Here is a 21522-nt window from a genome sequence, read left to right as displayed (position 1 = left end):
TTTTCTTTGACATATGCAAAGTTGTGTACCATTTAAAAAAAAAAAAAAATGTTTTCGTCCCCAACAACACAACTGTCGCTCCTCACCACTCCTACTCGCTGGATTTGGATCCCTGCGATTTCTTTCTATTCCCCTAAAATTTGACACAACATTGGCTGTGTGCTCTGTGCTGAAGTTTCAAGTCCATGTTCAAAGTACAAACGTGCCCGTACCAGTGGTCACAAAAACATGTGTGTCACAGGTGCTGATGTTGATCAAGAGACCTAATTTGGAAAACTTTCCCAGGGAAGTTATTGCTTCCCCCTACTCCGTGCTCACGTGCCCGACGAGACCGAGAGCTTTCAGTGTCTATAGAATAATAAACAATAATGGGAATCACTGCTCTTACCAGGCTGCCTTGCATAATCTTTGGCCTCTCCAGAGCCACCGTGATGCAGTTGAGGAAGATGAAGGCCAGTACCACATAGTCAAAGAGCTTATGAGCAATAATGGACTGACAGAGCTGTCTGAACCTGACAAGAGAGAAACAAAGGGCAGGGGTAGAGGGAAGTGAAAGAAATGAGGACAATGTGTTTAAGAATGGTCTCGAAGGATTTGTGTTCATTTGATAAAAGTCTTAAGCAGCTGAAGAATTTTCAAACATCCTACTGAAAAAGGCTGTTTGCCTAAGACACCCTAAAATCAATGCTCTCACGGGTGAAAGGAAGCAGAAAGGGTTTCCGTTGACATGCGATATGTTCCAGTAATTCAAGTGCTGAAAGCTGAGCATGATTAACTGAGTCAAACGCTTGTACAGGGAACACAAATAACTCCATCATGCTCAACACAAGTTTCAGAGCCTGTAATCATTCTGGTTTTGTCTCGGCTGGCCACCAAAATCTTAGACCCCACATAATGAGAACGTAGCAAAGGTCTGTACAGTTGTCAAGCCTAAAGTTAGCCATTTTAGATTCTGGTTATATACTGTAATTAACTAGTAATTGAGCTCTGAGAATAAAAAAATATATATTTTTCAAAGATTCACAATATTTTGAACTGAAAAAAATGATATGTAACAAAAAAAACAAACATGAGCTACTTTGCATTACAGAGTTGTGGTACTGGTTTGGCGTTGTGCGTTTGCCTTATTTACTAAATACTTTTTTGTGTGAAATGTTTTATAGCTTTCACACCTTTGGCTTCTAACACTTGTTCAAATTAAACCGTTCTGAGAGGAAAACTGCTCACATTGCAGAGATATTTGCAACTGGTGTCTAGAGGTCACAAATAGACATGTCCTCATTGAAAGTGGTTGCACGCCACAAAGGCTGGGAACGCCTGTTGTTGAGAGTAACTCTAAAAAGACTTTAAAAGATCCTGAAGCATTGGCAGCGTTGTGAGATCGTCAGCTCCAGAGTCAGTAAAGGCAGTTGGCAGCTGCTGAGCGAAGCCCTCACACATCTCATCTCATCTGCCAGCTATAAAGGGAACAGAATATACCGACTGCTGCACCTGCTCTCTGGGTTAGGAAATCAATGTGCTAATCTGACTGCTTTTGCTCTAGACCTGGCAACCATGTCCCTTTATCTATCGATTCTAATCTGGCAACCCAGTCCCCTGATATCGATCGTGACTGGCGGCTGCTCTGGCACGGGCATTTATTCCACCTGAGACGCCACGTCTGATGTCGGCTTGTTTCTCCCTCAGTTTGTTTGTCTGCTTCCCTCGCTTTAATTCTGCCATGGTACACTTGTTAGAGTGAACACAAACACACATACTGTATGCTTATACTCATGCATATAGAGTGGACTGACGCGTAAACAAGGCAAAAGTGCACATACGCTCACACACTCCCACTCACGCATATGCAAAGTCATCGAAACACATGTACGAACATGCAACATGATACTACCAGAGCTATAGCCTTACAATAGAACCAACACACACACAAACACACACACACGACACACACACACACACACACACACACACACACACACACACACACACACACAAACACACACACACGACACACACACACACACACACACACACACACACACACTGCCCCTGCTTGACAGATGGCACCTGCCAGGATGCCAAAACACAGCCCTGGGGCCTGGCTTCCCTTAAGTGGCTATCAGCATGTAGGGAACCGGGAGAGTGAGCGAGTGGATGACTGAGTGACTTTTCTTTTATATTGCTTTTAGCGGTGTTTCTACCAGCAATGAATCGAAACGCTGGTGGAAAGCAAAACACAGACTGCGGCTCTGTCTCGAGAAAGAAAAATGCCATGGAAGAAACACAGTGACGTCGCTTTAACGAGGCGGTTTCCAGTGTGAGCGGACAAACGGTTTGACGACGCAGCTCCCGCTTCCTCCACATTTTTCGGACAGAGCCGCTCACGTTTGAAAACACTTGTTTTTCAGGCCCGTTGGTCTTGGTTGTCGGGTCTTCTTCTACACACTATAATGCTGAACAAAGAGGTTTGGTAGAACCGCTTTGCCAGAGCAAACTATTACATGTCCTGACACATCAAGACACGTGCTTGTCACTTTGTTTTCTCGCTGGAAGGTTACGATTGTTACACATTTCCGGATTAATTCGGCTCCCACTGTGAAGTAGACCAGGGTGTTAAATAAAGCTCAGTGGGTTTCGCATGTATCTTGTTTAGTGGACGGACACTGCACAAGTTTAAAATTTTGGACAGGTGAATGAACAGAATACTGTATATGGAAGACCATGGACTCTGCACTAATGAGGTCTGAAGGCATCAGGATATCTCTCTACATATACCATTGATGCACCTGAAAAGTAATTGTCTTTGACATTAAACTCTCATGACTGCATGTGACAAAAAAAACAAAAAAAACAAAAAAAACAAAAAAATCCAAACAAACAGAAATGCCTTTTATTTCTCAGTTTAAAGGCCTTTACGCAGCAGGGAGCATTTAAAAAAAAAAAATGGAAGATTAATTCGCATCAATAATATATAACATTTTATCAAAAGGAGGTCACATTTTCTGATCTTTCCCAAATTATTCCTAAACCAAACTCTCAGATCTGCTGCCTGCCGGTCTGTCCTGCCTGTATCATGACTGACTGTTGTACACTACGCATCATGTTCAAGCAGCTCTGTGTCAGTTTAAAAGACAAAAGAGCAAAGTCTTCCACCTCCAGCGGTATACGACCACCCACAGTGATTTGTCAACGATATTTTCGCCGTTCAAACAGCGAATCTGTTTGAACTTTATTTTGTAAAAACTGTCGCCAATGTAACAAATCTCACATAGCTGCATGTGTGAATATTTGTGATGTAAGATATTCACCGGCAAGTAATTTGCTCTTTTGTGTCATTTATCCATCCTCGGGTCAAAATGACCCGCAGCTGTGTTCAACCAAGTTCTATTTTATTTCTGTATTTTTATGTTTTTTGGGATCATTGGTCATCATTCTTTAAAGAAACCCTCACAGCCTCCTTGTCACCAATGATCCCAAAAAATATGAAAATAAAATAAAACTTGGTTAAACACAGCTGCGGGTCATTTTGACCCAAGGACAACACGAGGGTTGACACTATGAATTTGACCCAATCGTCTTCATCTGGACTGTGTTGGTATGGTGGTCCGAGCTATGAATCTGACTCAATCTGATTGGAAACTGATTGGATTGATACTACTTCCTGTCCACTGCCAGTAGAAAAACCCGATTGTACTGCAGGCATGTCAATCAAAAACACGTGCCCCTAAAAATACAGCTTTTTGAGGCTTATTTTCAAATTAATGCCGGGATCATTTGCAGATGGACTGCCAGAAAACTAATAAGAAGAACAGACTATAGCCAGCAAAACCTTAGTAACTTGTGGAAAAAACGTATTGACTTCTAATTAACTAACTTCTAATTGAGACTACCTGAATGGGAGTCGATGGAGCCGACGGTTGTTTGAGCCAACATCGATGATATTACAGCTTAAGGCACTTCCACATCAGCCTAACATTTCAGACCCGGAAGCTACGTCCACTTTTATGTGCAGTCTGTGATTCAACCCTGAGAAAGGTTCATGATTTGGGCCGCGCTGTCCCACGTGAGAAAAAGATGGTTGATAGTGGTTTATCTTGGGAGAGGTCATGAGTCAAACATCTTTGCTAAAGTCAGGTCATCACCAAACCAAACATCTACAACAGTTGAACTGCAATTTAACGTTCACTGATCACTTTTTTTGTGTTTCTGACTTCGGTGTTTACATTGACATGAGGAAGATTTGAGGTCGTCCACTCACTTGTTCTGAGGGGAGAAAAGGTAGACAGACCACTGCTCTCTGGTTTCACACCAGTCAGGCTTGTACACCTCCATCATCTTCTGCAGACGGAAGCACAAACTCTTCATGGAAGAGGAGGGAGAAGAGATCAGAGGAATCAGCATCATACTTTTCAGCCTTTTTACAGTTAGTGCCACATTAATCAACACCCAATCATAGTATGTCCAATGTTTGTCTTTTTTTTAGGTGATAATAAAGTTCAGCCCTGGTCTTTCTACAATGTAAATGGTATTAAAATGATTGATTATATTCACCAGTATATCTTTAGGCGCTTTCTGGAATGTTTGGAGAGTTCATGAAGAGACTGCAGTCACTCATTTCTACAACAACCCCCATTATAATGAGGATTTATGTTGTTTTTGTTTTTAATATTATCTTGATATCTTTAGTAAAGTGATAAAGAATTCCCTAACCACGAGCAGCATCCCCGAGTGAAGCCCTGAATATCCTCTCTTGTTTTCTCACCGAAACATCATCAATAAAAACAAACACAACCCTTTTAGCATCTCTCCTAAACCTCAAGAATCTAGTACCTGCAAGTCTCCGAGCATTAACAGAATAATGTGTCATAATATAATGTATATTGTATATTTTTTTAATTGTAAATCTTCCGTCAAAGTGAATAAAGGAAGGTCATTCTAGATCCACTCACATAGTCTGTTTCTTCATCGAGGTCAACTCTGTCTTTGCGTGCGCTGACTTGAGGGTAAACCTCAGCTATGAGGTGAGTGTGAGGACCTGGTGCCTTGCCGTTACAGTCCCGGTGGTCCACTCCTAACCCACTACCAGCCCCAGACCCTCCTGTAATGGACCCCGCTGCCCCTGACCCACTCCTCCTGCCAGGGTCCAGGTGAATGGGAGGCAGGCTGGGGGGCTGCCCGCCTGCTCGAAGCAGCTCGGGGAGCTCCAGGGAGAGGGCCCTTCGATCCCTCCTCGCAGCGAAATGCCTGGAGAGGAAGTGTGGGGGTGGATGGTGAGGGGGCAGAGGATGATGGGAGTGGTGGGTGTGAGATAAAAGGGACTCCTGCTCTGCAGCGTAGGTGTAGGAGTGAGGGGAGCGGGTGCTGTGCACACGCAGGCTGCCTCCCACTGGAGGTGCCCCACCGAACCCATAGCTCCTCTGACCCAGGCTGTTGGAGCTCGACCTGCAGAGCAAAGAGGACAGAAAGTGCAATTAAATGGTCATACATATTTCATGAACAATTTATAAAGAATCAATAAAGACGTAATCAACGCTTTCCTGTATATTACGTCATGAAGCTAAAAAGATCATAAAACAGCAGCAAAGGCCTGATGTTCCCGTGGAGGCAATTAAGTCTTGATGAAGGTATTAAGAATTCATTAGGGCAATAACTGAAATCATTGGCTGGAAGTAAATCTAATTGTCTACCTGCGACTCCATGCCGAATGTGGAGGGAAGGGGCGCCCCCAGTTGTGGTAATTGGAACTGCGACCATGGCGCTAGAAAGGCAACACAGTAGTCTGTATTAATTACATTAATAGTTTCCATTTCAACCAACAAAGATTCAATCAGCCAAAATTATCAAACAAAAGTACAAAGTTATCATCACCATTACAAATAATGACAAATACAAAATTATTATTATTACCTTTGGAGATAATTTCACGCTAAAACTTAATAAACAAACATAATTTGTTTGATACATGCAATTCACTAACCGACACAGTGGTGTGGAAACGTAAAACACCATCAGTAAACTAGTACAATGTTAAACATACCTATTAAACAAACACAACATATTTATAATACATCATGTTTTACAATTACATATATCCCACAAAGACAATGGCAGGAAATTAGTTCCATAAATGAACCTTTAATGTGCATTTATCTCAGTGAATGAATAAAAACTCATCAGAGCCTCTCTTGTTACAAGTCGTGGGGTTGCAGTAAATGAAGCACAGACACCTTCTTATACCTGGAGCTATTTTTATGATACAACTATTCTGTGGTTTAATATGTATTTATTTCAAAGCATCTCTCTGTATGTGTCACTCTAAATTACATTTTGTTGCATAACTCACTCTAAAAAAAAAAACTCAACAAAAGTGAGTTTCTGCAACCAGCAATGTTTTTGAGCAAGACACTTTTCCTGCACCTGTCATAGTGAAGTTGCTGTCCAGTACATGGATCTGAAACTGGACGAAGAGCATACCTGCCACTGTATGTTAATTACCAATAAATACAATAATAATAAATAAGTAGATGACTAGGCAAATTAAATATATACTGGGCTTTGAAACATTAGACGTGCACCACAGGACATCAACCACTTAAAGGAACATTACCAGTTCTGATTCTTTACGCATGTCTAATCCTCCGAGCCTCATGGCTGTAATTATATGTTTTACCGTGGGAAACGAACATGTTGCCAGTCAAAGCCTGAGCCAGTGCCGTGTAGTAGAGAATCTATGCATCTGTCTCTATGGAAACTGTGAAGTGTTTAAGCCACATGTTAAACAGCATTTCAGTCCTCAGAGTGCTGCACTGAAGAGCAGTCGAAAGGAACACTCTGTGTTTGTGTGTCTGTTTTGTTGTTGACATTTTCTTACACACTATATGACCTAAATCACAGAGAACAGCTGGTACTGAACTATAAATTGTACAGTCAAGCTCTCCTCTCACTTTCAAACATACTGTACCTACCCTAACTTCCTCTTATATAAAATGTAAGTAAAGGTCAAGGGCAATTTTAAAATACATTTTTTTTAAAAAAGGACAAAAAAAACAACAACTAATGAACGTTGACATTCAGATAATTGAATTAAATTTCATCATAAATGTATACATTTTAAGTGGAAAAAAACATTGAATAATGTGCTTTAAAGGGTAACCGACTGTATTAATGAACAATTTAGTTTGCAGCATCTTTTAAGAATTTTGAGTTTTATTGTGACATGTACTTTAAAACTAAATCTTCAACTCTACTCTGCATTTTCTCACAGTTCCATCTGCATCATCATCTGCATGATACTGTAACTCAGTCACTGTTTGACCAACCAGACACATGGAAAAATACCCCCACCACAGCAGCCCACACATTACACAGACCAGTGAAACTCAGATTGTGCCACAAAGAGAAGTTTCAACTGCATCCAATCATCAGCATCTGATATGGACTGAGACAAAAACAAAAAAAAACACCCAACAAACAGATAGAACTGATTGACAGTCTGAACTGTGATTTCATCAAAGAAACACAAACACTGACTGGCTGCTCACAAAACTTTAGAAAAAAAAAAAAAAATCATGAAATTCTTCATAAACAACTGTCTTGAATGCTTATTATTCCACTGCTTTCGCTCCGAGTGATGTAACTGGTGCCTTCTGATATCAATAAACATGGAGCGCTGAGAGAAGAGGAGGAGACTTCACAGTGAAGTGGGTCTCCCACACCCACTGTGGTGAACAATTTAACCTCTGCGGTGAGAGTGTTTCTAAACTACAGCTTATCATCTCACTGCTTTTCACTCTGCATTTCACTCTTCCTGTCTCCCTCCGTCAGCTTCTCTCGGTTCTGTTTACCCATCTCTGCTTCTCCCTGTCGTCTTTTCCTTTCCACCGTCTTTCCCCGGATGAACAGAAGAGGGGAGCAGTCAATTAATAGAAGTTGCCATGGCAACTGTATGCAGAGCCAAACCTTGTAGGACTGTTTCAGTTTCTCTCTCTGAAGGTTTTTGATTCACGAGACACAACACCGGGGCGCATATACTGTATATGTTTGACGACAGCGGGCAATTATGCGATTTGAATGTGGAAGTGCAGGCTAGCTGTACTGCAGCTGGGATAAATGGAACATTCAAGACAAAGTCAAAATGTTCCTTTTCCAGATTTAGTGCAGCATCCCTTTAACTTGAAACTATGTTAAGTTCATGTGTGGGGACAAATGGATGTGTACAGGTTCTGAAATAACAATGACCTTATTTTTTCCCCCCTCGTGCTAATCTGCCATGTATCTCATGACATTTGAACTGGAAAACATCATCTACTGTTTTAGGTGAAACAGAGGTGTCCTAATAGTAGTAGTAATTGCTAATATGCTTCAGCACTGTTTTCTTCTGATGCAGGTTTTGTTTTTATACTTCATTATATCCAAATATTGATGTGTATTTTGAAGACTTTGGTCGTTGTGCCTTCTATTATATAATATTCAATTTTACGTTTTTGTGTGCTCAGCTCTATGAAAGTGGACCTTTTATTTAAAGTTTAAATTGGTTTTCCAAAGTTTCATGTTTTAGGTTTTTAGATTGATTCATGATTTTTTTTTTTTTTTTCAGCACAGGCAGCAATTGGTACAGAATCCACATGGATGGTTGATTATAACATTTGCGTTTTTATATAACAGTTTCATTAATTGCATTTGTTTGTGTAGATTATTAAAGTGTGCAATCACGTGGAAATGGAAAGCTCATAACTTTGTAATTCCAGGCAACTACATCTGCCAATTTTATTTTTTACTTTTTAAACAAGAAACACCCGACTTGACAACATCTAATTTAGGCATCATCTGTGTTTTCTTTTGTTTGGGTTTGATTTTAGCATTAACAGACCTAATGAATCTAAAACAAATTACGCTTTCGCAATACAATTACAGTGAATTAAATTATACGTTCAGTATGATGGATTACACATCTCAGGCCGGTTTGTAGTCTGTACATGCATTTCATACTGATACGAACTAGAACCAAGGTTTTCTGGTACATAGAAAATCATGTTTTTCAGTCTCCAAAGCTCAAAATGGTTTAAACATGTATTATTAAAATGACTTGGCAGTGCTTGAGGGTAATGTGAAGCATACGGTACTCATAGACTGTGGTGAAATGCCTGAGAGGTTGTGTTTACGGCGTGCATGTGGATGACAGTGTGACAGAGTACCAGTGAGAGGGAGCGTCTCTCGAGGCTGCTCTTGCCCAGGCTCATCACGCTGCTCTTTCTGGACTCCATGGTGAAGCTCCGCCTCTCTGAGGAGTACGATCCCCTTGGCCCCGAAAGGGCACCGAGCTCCAGGTGGCCATTTGGTGTCAGGGTGCAGATTCTCGGGTCTGGAGGGAATTGAACAAGGTGAGCTGTTAAAGGCCTTTCTATTCCTTTTCGTGCAATGCATCCAATATGTGTTGTGAACTCTCCTAAATCAGTGTCAACTGAAAAGGTGTTTTAAAGTATTTTGGCTGTTCGGCATCGTCAGCCTACAACTTTAGTTCTGAAGTGATCACGTCACAAGATATCAACTCTCTTGAACTCAAACATTTTCTGCCACGCTGTATTGTCTCCCTAAATTTCGCAGAGTGAGTTCTTACATTGTCTAGGAAGACATTTGACAACCCCCACGCAACAAACTTCAATCCGCTGTGTGCTATACAAGGAGCCATCACAGCAATAACACACTGAAACCTTTTCTTTTTGAGTTGAGAAAGGAGGAAAAATGTCAAGTACAAGTATATGGAGGTTTGGAAGAAGCCTAAATACATTTAAAAATCACAAACCTCAGACAGCTTTAGACAGGCAGCTGTCTTGGAGGGGGTGTGAGTTTAAAAGTTTGAGACATCATGTTCTGATTTAGTTTTTGCTGAATTCTGATTAACTTCTAAAAAACAAAACAAAAATGACATGTGAGATGATGATACCATCATGTCTGGAGATATTCTTTGAGTCAAACCACAACAGGAGGAAGCAGATTATTACTTCTGGTTCACGTCTTCATATTTTCAAGACAAAGACCGATAAATAATATAAATCCAGAGAGGCCGAGGCTGAAAACTTACACTACCAACCCAAACAGACTGAAGCAAAACAACCAAAGGTAATACCGCTGAGCTGTGTAAGACTGAGTGGATCTTGTGGTCTTTCCATCGATGAAGAAACAGACTGTGGGGTTTTCTGTTCCATTGTTTACACTGCACTGCAGAGATCACATCTCATCTGCAGACTGGAGAGAGCCGATTCCCCCGGTCTCTGAACTCATGTTTAATCCTCTCTGAACTGTGTTGTTGCTGGCTCTGTTGAAGAACTCCGTATGGCTGGAACAGGTTCATTGTGAGCTCTGGATAAAGATCATCTTTGAGGACTGCTGGCAATTCTCTAAGTTTCTGCAAATTTGTAAGGTTTCGGAGCTCAATGGAAAAACAAATACTTCTGGCTGGGATGTGATGTGCAAGCAGATTCTCGGGCATGCTGTTCTGTTTTGAAATGGAAAGGAAAATCTGTGAATTGAATTGTGGAATTAGTGGTGAATACCATAGACACAACCCACTGAATTCAAAGGATTTGGTTTTAAAATCTTCAACCAAGCAATTGAATATAGTTTTTGTCTCTAGAAAATTAAAAGTGCTATAAACACATTTTACCTTTTTAAATCTGTTAAATAAGTAAGTTATCAAATACTGTTATAAACAGTATTTCAATTCGGTAACAACTCAGAACCTTAATTAAGTAATGCCAGTCCAGTCTAATGCAACAGCTCTCCAATGGATATTACCTTCATGAAGGTCATTGATGGTTGACCAAAGTCCCCCAAAGTCAGACCATAAATATAAAAATGGTGGGGACAAACATTAAGCTCACTTTTCCAGTCTGGTTTCACACCAAAATGTGTAATACACCCATCAGTCCACTAGAGGGTACAGTGTCACTGTCGTGTTTTTTTTTCCTCACCGATGCGTTACAAGTACATACATGTATGACCAGAGTCAAAGAGGTAGGTCAAAGACTTTTACGGAAAAAAGAGAAGTCAACGTGTTTTAAGTAGTTACTTAAGTAATCTAACATATTTAATTTACGGAATGTACCTTAACTAACTTACTTGATGTAAGTATCATTATTAACGTAAAATTACATATTTTAACCCAAACTTTTCCATTGGACTGACAGGTGTGTAACATGCTTTGGCATAACACCGGCCTCTCAATGTGTGCAATACAATTAAACAGCATCACAATGTAGCCTCCAAAATGACTGTGAAGTTAAATCAGCTCGTCCTAAAAAAAAAAAAAAAAATAACTAAAATAAGGATTTCAACAAGGTAGGATTTCTTCCACACTTGTTGTTTTGTTTGCATTTTTCACCTCAAGTAAATGGACCTAAAGTTTAAAATGAAAGTTTTGAAGGGGAATGTGTTCTCACCAGACAACTTTATGGAGTCGCGTTTCTCGCTCTCGTCAAAGTTGGAAGAGGAGCGATCGTCGTCGGAATAAGAGCGATTCGCATCACCCTGGAAATGAAGAAACAACCTTTAATTCTCTGGGAACACATCAGTCCAAGACTGTGCTCACTTCCACCAGCGATCAAACCTATTTGATATGATCAGAGTTGCTCATATCTGTGTCCGGTCTTCAGATTAAAATCTTGAAACTACACTGCTGCAGAGCCCCTCAGGTTTAGTTAGGACCGGTGGGATTTCCCTCACAGTCTTCACTCTGGGAGTAAATTGTTTCAATAGTCCCGAGTGAGTAGCAGTAGTAGATACAGAGCGGACAAGCGGAGGAAGGTGAGAGAGGAGAGAGAATGAAACACTGATGGCTATGTTTTGTTTTACCATGATTAGTGTCAGTGTTTCCATCTCAAACATCACAGCTACATGACATGAATATGGAAATGCTTTGATCTCTGTATGAAAACTCAAAGGGGTTACTAAACCACACTACAATTTTTCAATGATATGATCTGTGAGTTTGACAGTTGATGGCAGATTGACAGCACCATTTGGCAGTGTTTCCCACTGAGAAAGATGTCTTCAGAAATGCTACATCATTATTGTGTTTGAACTTCTGTTGACAAATATCATAATTGTGACCAATTCTGTAATTATTATTTCTACACCATGAAATAGATTTTAATCTCTATCAAACTTGGCTGTTTTTGCTGGACATTCATTTCATTTACAGAATTTAGAAGCTGATGACACGTGTCAGGCTTGGCATGCTTCTTATTGTTTTCACACTAAATTCCTCAGAAGCAGCAGTAATATACATGATTAAAAGCAATTTAATTAAAATAAATACATAACTTGAATCTTCTGGCTGACTCTGCCTGCATGTCCACAGGCTTTCCCATTTAAACTTTTCAATTATAAAATGATGGACATTGAGGAGGGGACAGACAGTTTTTCAATAATATAAGGAAGATATTGCTTTTAGTGGATTTTTTACTCATTTTCTTATTTCCTTCTAGGAGCATTTGACTTGTTGCTGTGGGCTACACATAAGCCCTGTTTTTTTTTTTTTTCATCTAATAGTGTTTACATTTGGGAAAATGTGAACCACTGAAAGTGATGCTCCATCATCTCCTGAAGGTTCCTGTTTGCACTAGAACAATTAATCTACAGGCAACAATCAAACAGATTATTTTGAGTATTATGAGGTTTCTATAAAGAGCATAATTTTATGTGTTTTTTAAGGGGATTGAATGTCCTTGATGTCGCAACTTGAGAGCAGTCACCATTGAAAAGAGCAATGTTTCTGATTTCAGCATTATGTTGTTGATGTTTCTGTGTTCTGGGTAGATTGAGTTATGACTGAGAAGAGTTGTGATTTTGCATGTGAATTGGACAACGATACGCACGTTTTTCAGTTGTTTCTGAATGGGAAACATAACTTGTTGTATTGTGATTTTAACATTAAAAATTCTGACATGATCATTAAAAATTGGTTGAATGATCATTACAATGTAGCTCCACATGTAAAAAAAGAAAAAAAACCTGCTAGGATTATTATATAACAAAAGATGATATGGCACTGTACATATGGAGAGTAAATGATGCATTTTAGCCTTTAGGCATTGGTGTATTTGAGCATTTGAGAGTGGTACAGGATTGGTAACTGGTATTGGTTGACGGGAAGCAGCGCAGCGGCAGCTCCTGTGCTCCGTATGTGTCAACACAGGATGTGTTAAATTGTAGGTCACCCATGTTTTTGGCAGCACTCAAGCACAGAGTCACTGTCGTTACACCGCATAAAAAGGAAGAGAACAGACTTAAAGCATAAAAATACGATTTGGTCCGTGTTTTCATACATATGGTGCAAGAAAATGTGAGACGCTGTGCAGCCTGTGTAAGATTTCTTCGTGGACACTCTGTTTGCATGTCAATCTGCTCAGTTCTGTGATTTTGAAAATCAGCAGGGCACACCAGTGGTGCTTTTCAGCTGTGAAGGCCTCTGCCAAAGGCTAAAGAGAAACACAGACAGATGGATGTCAGCCAGAGGAGAGGACGTCGTGCGGAGATTGCAAGGAAGGGGGGGAGGAGACCAGTTAAACACAGAACTGTCAAAGTTTGACAATGCATGTAAACTGCAGGCTGCAGTGACAGCTATTCGATACCAACAGTTTACAAACCAAAAACAATTTGCACAATATCAGAAATTTGTCTCTAGTTTGGAGGTAGTTAATGTATACGTTTAAGGTAAGTGCTGCTTCATACATTTACCATGTCATTTTCAAGGTCATGCTTTAATATATAAATAATTGTTACTATTACTGTTGGAATGCAATATGTATTGGGAAATTTGAAACATTTCAACTCTTCTGATGCAGGTTGAACCTAATTCATATTTTTAGATGAGTTGCGATGAAAAAGATGAACAAATCACATCAATAATCAACAAGCAAACTGAATACCCGGCCATCAATTTATCATTGAAGCAAGCTAACGTCGTGCAGTTTAAAGCCATGTTGCAATACTCGGACAAAAAGACTTCCCTTACCTCAGCCTGAAAGCCTTCGACCAAGATGGCCACCAGCAGGTTGAAGAGGACGTAGTTTCCAAAGGTCATGAGAGCCACAAAGTACAGAGCGGCAATCGGTGAGGTGGCTGCCATTCCATTGTACAAAACCACGTTCCAGTCCTCCTGGGTCAGAATCTTAGAACATCACATAAACACACACAGGATCTTAACAACACAAATAGTGGCACAATGTGGCCACTGCGGCAATTTATTATTAATTATGAATACATATAAAGCATGCCGACTCATTTTTTTCTATAAAAGGTTTTTACTGTATTTCAAAGGCTTCTTCCACATGGATTATCATTGATTGACACATTAGGATTACACATATTGAAAATATGAAAATGTATCATGTCTGAGGTAATTCAATCTACAGGTTAAAGCATCTTGAAATATGTGTAAAGATATTGCACAGCTACTGTATGCATCACCACTTAAGAAGAATGTACAAGTCATCTACATATACAGAAAAATCCAGGTCTACCTGGAAAACAGTGACAATGGCCCATAGCAGGGAGTCAAAGTTCTTCCTGTCTGGTACCGTGTCTCCGGTCTCCGTCTTAAGACTGAATTTACAGCCAAAGATGTGCATCCCAAGGATACTGCAACACAACATCCCAGACATGATAAAATGCATCATATGCTTTACCTGACATAATTCGGTGTGAATCTTTGCACATTTTTTGACATATGAAGAATACAACTCCTACATTTAAGAGTTATACATGCAGGTGCTTTGGATAATTAAGGCTTTTCTACTGTATGTCTCAGCTTCATTTACATGCAGCTTTTTGTGTCATCTTATTTTTTTGTACTGTAACACTTTCTTGGCTGGCATTATTAATATAGATGTTGTGACTCAATCCTGGATAATGGTTACATCGCATTTCATCTGGTTCAGTGGCTGTGTTGTCACTGTAAAGTACCACACTAAACATTTAGAAGTAATGGGATGTGCAGGTTACACACAATTGTTATATAGATAATAATTCCTTACAAGGTATCTATCCTCTGCTTTTGTACAAAATATGAATTGCAAACCATGCCTGATGTAACCCAAATTCAAGGACAACATTGTCACATGAATAACATTACTAAAATTGTGTTATCCAGATGATAATTGATTATAAAAAATAGACTGATATTATTGATGAACGATGAAGAGTACATTTTAATTCCAATTTTAAATGTATCCTAACTGTAGCTCAGTATGCGGATTAAAATATATGGATTCAGAAAGTGCAATTACTCTTAATACTTTTTATATAAGTGTGCTAACATTTCTAAAAACACGCTTTTTTCAACATGTATCATCTGGGTTAAATACAAGTAGATTGATGGAAAAATACGTGTCATTTATTATTCATGTTAAAATAAATTGAGCAAGGTGAAGTGAAGGGGTTTAAATATTTTCCCAGTCCTGACTGTGTTTGCATGTACGTATACAAACACATAAATACAGGCTTTGAGGTTAACTTGAGGTCATCTTTCTTCACATCACCTTGCAAAACTAAATAACAGGAACCTGCTTGTGATGGTGAGTAAAGATGAGAAGGAGGCAAACAAAAGACACCAAGCACTGTGGCCATTGATTGCCAATTAAAATAACTTTTAGGCTTTCAAAGCGCTGCTATGTCAGTGCTTGAGCATCTGCACGTGTCCTGTTGACTTGCTCGGGTTTTTTAAGTGTCTGCTATGTTAAAATCTAACCAGATGTTTAAACGTCTGCTTGTTATTTTGCCCGCGGGGTTAATAGCTGCTGCGGAACACACTGACGTTCTGCTCTTCAATGGCAGCTCTTAAGTGGGTCTAGAGAACTTTAAAAAAGGCAGAGGCGAGCGAGTGCAAACATACATAAAAATGGGGGTTGAAACAAAGACCTCTCTTCTATTGAACTCTCTGAAAACACCTAAAAACACAGTTGAAAGAGAAGGATGACGTAGAGCAGTTGAGGTATCTACAGCTGTAGTCTTTGGAATGAGAATGAGTCGCCGACAGAGACAATATACAGCCCGTTTACGGTGTATAACCCACCTGAAGATGAAGATGAAGAGCATGAGTAGCATGCAGAAGGTGGCCACGTTGTCCATGGTCTTCATCAGGACCACCAGCTGTCTCCTCAGAGCTGGCATGAACCGGACCAGCTTCAACACCCGCAGCAGTCTGAAGGTCCTCAACACCGACAGACCACCGTCGGACTGACCAACAATCTCACACACACTGAGGGGAGAGGCACAAAGAAACACAACAGCACCATCACATGGTAAATTATTGACAAATTTAAGTGTCATTCTGTCCATTTGCATAACAAATAGAGAAGCAAGAGAGGTTTTATATTTGCATTTTTGAATACCAGGTGTGACAGGGTCCAACCGTATTGCTGCACATTGATCTAAGCTGATTATGCAAAACACGTATGACAGTTTTTAAATCAAATGGCACAAATTGTATTTAGTTAATTTTTGTGTAACTGCACCTACTTCCTGATGCAGGGCGCCGGCCAAACGAGAGTGATTGCAAGTCCTTCAACTTTTGTCAACCACGGGACCTGAGGCTGATCCTCAATTGGTTGTTTCAGATTTTCCGCAGAGATTTGTGCCCCGGGCCCTCCCTCTTTTATTGGCAGCAAATCGGTATTGTTTTACGTTTTTTTTTAATCTAATGTGATTGGACAACTCTGCGCCATCTTATTGGTTCACCTCACATCCGCCATTACGTTTCTACACGGTTACTCCTGCTTCTTTGCTGTCTGACCGGCAGTGAAAAATTATATTATTTCCAGGGATGAGACGAGTACTCGGCTGAAATGACTATCTGGTACCGATAATGTACTGTTGATGAGTACAAGTATTATCCGAGTAAATGTATACATTTCTGTGTTGATGAAGGCTTCGGGCGGACACTAGCTGTGTACGCAGACACACTGCCAATAGGAAAGAAGCTGGTGACTGAGATGACTGACTTTAACCAGAGTCTGTGAGACATGTGCAGGCCAGACAGAGAGGAGGGCAGCATTTATGTTCAAGTGGTGCTGCTGGCTAGTGTTTAGGCAACATTAGTGTATTGTGCTTTTTTTTTTTTTTTTTTGGTACTTTATGCGTTGGCATTAAAGGCGGGCCTTACAGTTGGTGCAATCTGAGCATAGAGGGCTGCCATTTCAAATGTCCTCAACAGGAAGTAAGGTTTACATTTTCTGATAATAAAATATTTAAACCAAAGACTAAGAAGTAGGTAGACTGAGCACAAATGGCTGATCATCATCATTATACCCCATCATATCTCTGGCCTTTAAGGGAATCATTGTTGCGTCAATTTACTTTTAAAACCAACAGGATACTTTGTCTCATTGTTTCTTACAACTTATTTAAGCACAGGATGATTTCAGCTGAATACATTACTGATTCTTGTTTTATCTTATCTTCTAGTTAATAGGTCCACTTAGGGGACAAATGTTGTTCTGGGCATTTTAAATCAAACTCTTCCTTTAATGCTTTTATTTAAACATGTTTAATAGCTGTTTGCTGCTGCGGAGCAACCACAGGAAGAGGATCACAGAAGTTTTTCCTTATCTTCTCTTTGTGTTCTGCTCAGTATTTATCATGAACAGAGACCCATTCCATTGTGGAAAATCTGTCTTTAAAGACATTTGTCTTCTAATGGCAGCTATCAAAGGCTCCACTCAGCACATCAAAATACAGAGCAGCGTTGTATGAATATCTGAGGACATTCAGATAGATGAAGAGAGGGAAATTGGTCGTGGAGCAAAGGATAAGAAGATAGATGTAGATATGTTCAATCAGCATGTATCTTCTGTGGTGGGCTAAACATTTGATCTTGTTCAGTTTCAGTTGCTTTGATGTGTATTTGATCTCAAGGTTATAATGGAGATCACAGACAAAGGTGCCTAACAAGATGAATTGGGGGAAAAAAAAAGGCAACAGATCAAAGGCATAGCCACTCACGTGAAGCTCGAGGCATACAGTACAACAAAAGGCAAAAGCTGTTTTCTGCTGTCTGACGCTTTGGCATCCAAATCCATACAGGTGGTACATTTCAACCAGGTAGAGCGCACATTACAACTTGACAAAGCATGAATAATTTAACTGCAGGATATCTTTCCAGAGCAAACCAAAAAAGGTACGGGATACACCAGTCAATATTTGAGAAATATAATAATGTCATCATCCAAAAGGGAAACAGAAAAAAATAAGTTTTATTTTTCTGTTTCCATTTTTCTACTTCAACACAGTGTATTCAGGATACATTGGGAATTAACCAGGAATTCAATTAACTTAAAATTAATCAATTTATATTCGAGTATCTTTAACACTGATTTATGCTCAAATATGGTGCTACTGTCTGCCTTGAAAAAAAATGAATGAGTGTAGGAAACAATCACAATCAATGTACGTTTTATGCCATTTCAGTTTTACCTTATGATGACAATGACTCCATCAAAGACATTGTAGGCATTTCTCAGGTAGTTGAAAGAGCCGAAAGCCGTGAGCTTGAGGATCATCTCCAAGGAGAACATGCTGGTGAAGACGATGTTGCAGATCTCCAGAACATTAGTGAGCTCGTCTGGCTGAAAGAGCACAGAGACAAAGTCAAACAGAAGAAATATGGAGAAAAAAAAAAGAAAAGAACAAAATGCAAGATTTATTCTTTTTATAGAGGCCATTTAAAGCGATTCCCATCTGTCTAAGCTTCGGTGGCCTCAACTTGTTCGCCTTATTTTCACATTAAGGCCTTTACACAACAGGGAGCTGCAATTAATTCATGTCAACCATATTTATTTCTTTTGCCTGCTTATTTTATCTTAAATTAATTTGAATAAAATGTCAATCCATACTTTTAAGAATGGGGGAAACTCGTGTTGTTTGAACATAAAAACACAAACTGAAGCTTTGACGAAACATGAATCAGTCGGTGTTCAACGTTCCCGCTCACACTCTCTGTACATGTTGCCCCACACGACGCAGTGATAGAAATATCTCGCCCTAGCAGCACCTTTCTTCTCATCTTCAGACTGACCTAAATGGCTCACGCATTTACAGAATAGCGGCGTAGTTCAAGAGGTGTTTCCTTTCAACTGAGCATTATTTGAACTAGAAGCTGGTGGTATCGTAATTACTTTGTACTCTGTATTCTGCTGATGATAAAATACAAATTCACCCCAACAGCTGAGTTTATATATTCATCTTTTCATGTTAGAATCCTTGAAAGAATCCAAATGTTGAGATCTGAAGTGTCAATATTTCAGCATTAAAACACAATAAGTAAACCAGCCAGGATATTTGTAAATATTTTATAAATACTGTATTTTGTGCTCTACTACCTCACCTCCCATCATATCTGCTCCATTCCAACACAGCTGCATTTCTGCCATTAAAAAGACACAAAATTCACTCAGTTCACCAAGAAGATAAACTGAAAGATTAAAAATCTGTTGCCGAGAGCCAGAAAAACTACAATGTAACGAAACCTTTCAGTCCTGGACATCAGCAAAGCAATCATTAATTTATTATGAGAGTAATAATTAACACTTGAACACACTGCCAGAATTTCAATTTTAAAAAACTCCACTCGGTCTCATTAACACTTGAACGTTGGCAGGAACATTTGGTCGTATTCATTTTTTGCCTCTCACCATATGCTTTTACAATATTTCAGTTTCTTTTATTTGTCTCCAGTTGTAAATGTGCATCGATGTCTGTCTTTTCAGCTGTCTGATGCTATTTTAATTCATCTCCACTTCTGTTTCTGTCTGGTCTCGCTCAATATGAAGAACACACACACACACACACACACACACACACACACACACACACACACACACACACACACACACACACACACACACACACACACACACACACAGGGCTACATTTGGCACAATCATGATTTCCAGCACATCACTATTCCGCAGAGTTCCCCTGTTACTTCAGCAATGACACTTCTGACATTTCACCAGCCCAGAATCAATGAGCACGGTGTGTATTTCATTTACATGTCTATCTGTGTGCGTCTGTTTCCTGCTGCATAGTGTGTGTTTGTCACTCCTAATGAGTGTTTAGCAGTGTGAAAACATGGGCTAATGATGTATGCCCACCAGTGTCCAGACCAGGCAGACAGTTTTGGCAGCCCCGAGAGATCCATTACCGCTGTCTCATTACTACAGACCCGGGAACAGATCTAAAGATTGGGTTTCCGATCGGCTAATGTATGGAATAAAATGCGAAAAGCAGGGATTTGGTATCACACCGAGGACTGAGCTTAGTTAACGGTGCACTTCTAAAGGGTACTCAAAAATATATTAGTAGTTAACTAATACTGCTGCGTGTATGCGCATACATCACAAACAGCACGCGACATGTCAATAAATCTGAGATGTCTGTCATGCCAGTAGCTTGTACTGCATGAACAGCAATTTGAAAACATGCATCAATCGGCAACTGATCAACAAAAGCACCAGTGGAGGTCACTGCACTGCTCTGATCTGAACACTACCGAACTTCATGAATACTTTTAGGCTAGGTTAGGTCAGACCTGCTACTATGTCAGTATTAGAGATGTGAAAATCCGTCATATTTTCGTGACCTTTAAATCATCACCAGAAAAAAAAAGAAAAAAGATTTGATTTCTTTGTTGAAACACCTAAAACAAGATATGTACAGGTTTTCCCTGACAAGCGTCCTCTGGTTGTGGCTGTCACAGTAGTTTTCTGTCGAGTGATTTATTGATCAGTCGACATATTTCTGGGCAACAAAACCAGCCACACATGACTCATATCTAGACGCCTGTAACCATTGTTTTCTATAAACTTGCCACTCACTGAAAAACATACATTTTATCCTATATACACCTCGGATGGACTACTGAACCCTGAGACAGGTCTACTGAGGGCCACAGGCATTACTTGAAGCTCATGAAATTATATAAAAATGTGCAACATGACGGTTGTGTCTTGCACTTCCACAGCAGGTTGTGGTGGGTGGCTGCATGTTGAGTGATAGACTGTGACACCAGAGCTCACTGTTTGTCTGTTTTTTTACCATGACTGCGATCTTTACTGAATGGTTGTCGGGTATCTGCAGGTTTGGAGATTTAAATTTAAGTATTTTGAAAACATTTAGCATTTACAAAATAGACATAGATAATATATCTATTTTTAGCTGTTTTCTTTTTCAGTGTGTTTAAAACCACATGTATTGGTTGTATGCAATATGAACCAGAACCTTAAAAATCTTGAAAGAAAAATATGATCCCATAAAATGGATGTTGACATGAAATATTAGATTCATTATGAATCATTCAAATTGATACCATAGAAATACACAAATTATTCAATAGTGAATGGTCTTAAATGTAAATGTTGGGGTCACTGATGCCAAATGATTCAACACTAAATATAAAACCTATATTCACTTTGGGCCATTTTATTAATACACATTCATCCACAGTGACTCAAAACAACTTTAGAA

General features: G+C 39.6%; 1 protein-coding gene across 1 annotated transcript in view; it reads right to left on the bottom strand.

The window, feature by feature from the left end:
* Positions 1-21522, bottom strand: part of LOC138208799 (voltage-dependent T-type calcium channel subunit alpha-1I-like) — a 139823-nt gene that overhangs the window by 57539 nt on the left and 60762 nt on the right. Inside the window, exons 9-18 of the mRNA XM_069166920.1 lie at positions 18472-18623; positions 16073-16258; positions 14523-14640; positions 14015-14170; positions 11439-11526; positions 9195-9361; positions 5688-5758; positions 4950-5442; positions 4259-4359; positions 389-512 (exon numbers count right to left, since the gene is read on the bottom strand). Of these exons, the coding sequence (XP_069023021.1) occupies positions 389-512; positions 4259-4359; positions 4950-5442; positions 5688-5758; positions 9195-9361; positions 11439-11526; positions 14015-14170; positions 14523-14640; positions 16073-16258; positions 18472-18623 (1656 nt within the window). The remainder of the gene's footprint in view (positions 1-388; positions 513-4258; positions 4360-4949; positions 5443-5687; positions 5759-9194; positions 9362-11438; positions 11527-14014; positions 14171-14522; positions 14641-16072; positions 16259-18471; positions 18624-21522) is intronic.

The sequence above is a fragment of the Embiotoca jacksoni genome, unplaced genomic scaffold (genome assembly GCF_022577435.1).
Source record: "Embiotoca jacksoni isolate LCO1_2020_lvr unplaced genomic scaffold, fEmbJac1.0.p SCAF_4, whole genome shotgun sequence".
NCBI classification, from domain to species: Eukaryota; Metazoa; Chordata; class Actinopteri; family Embiotocidae; genus Embiotoca; species Embiotoca jacksoni.
This window is presented reverse-complemented; position numbering and strand designations above follow the sequence as displayed.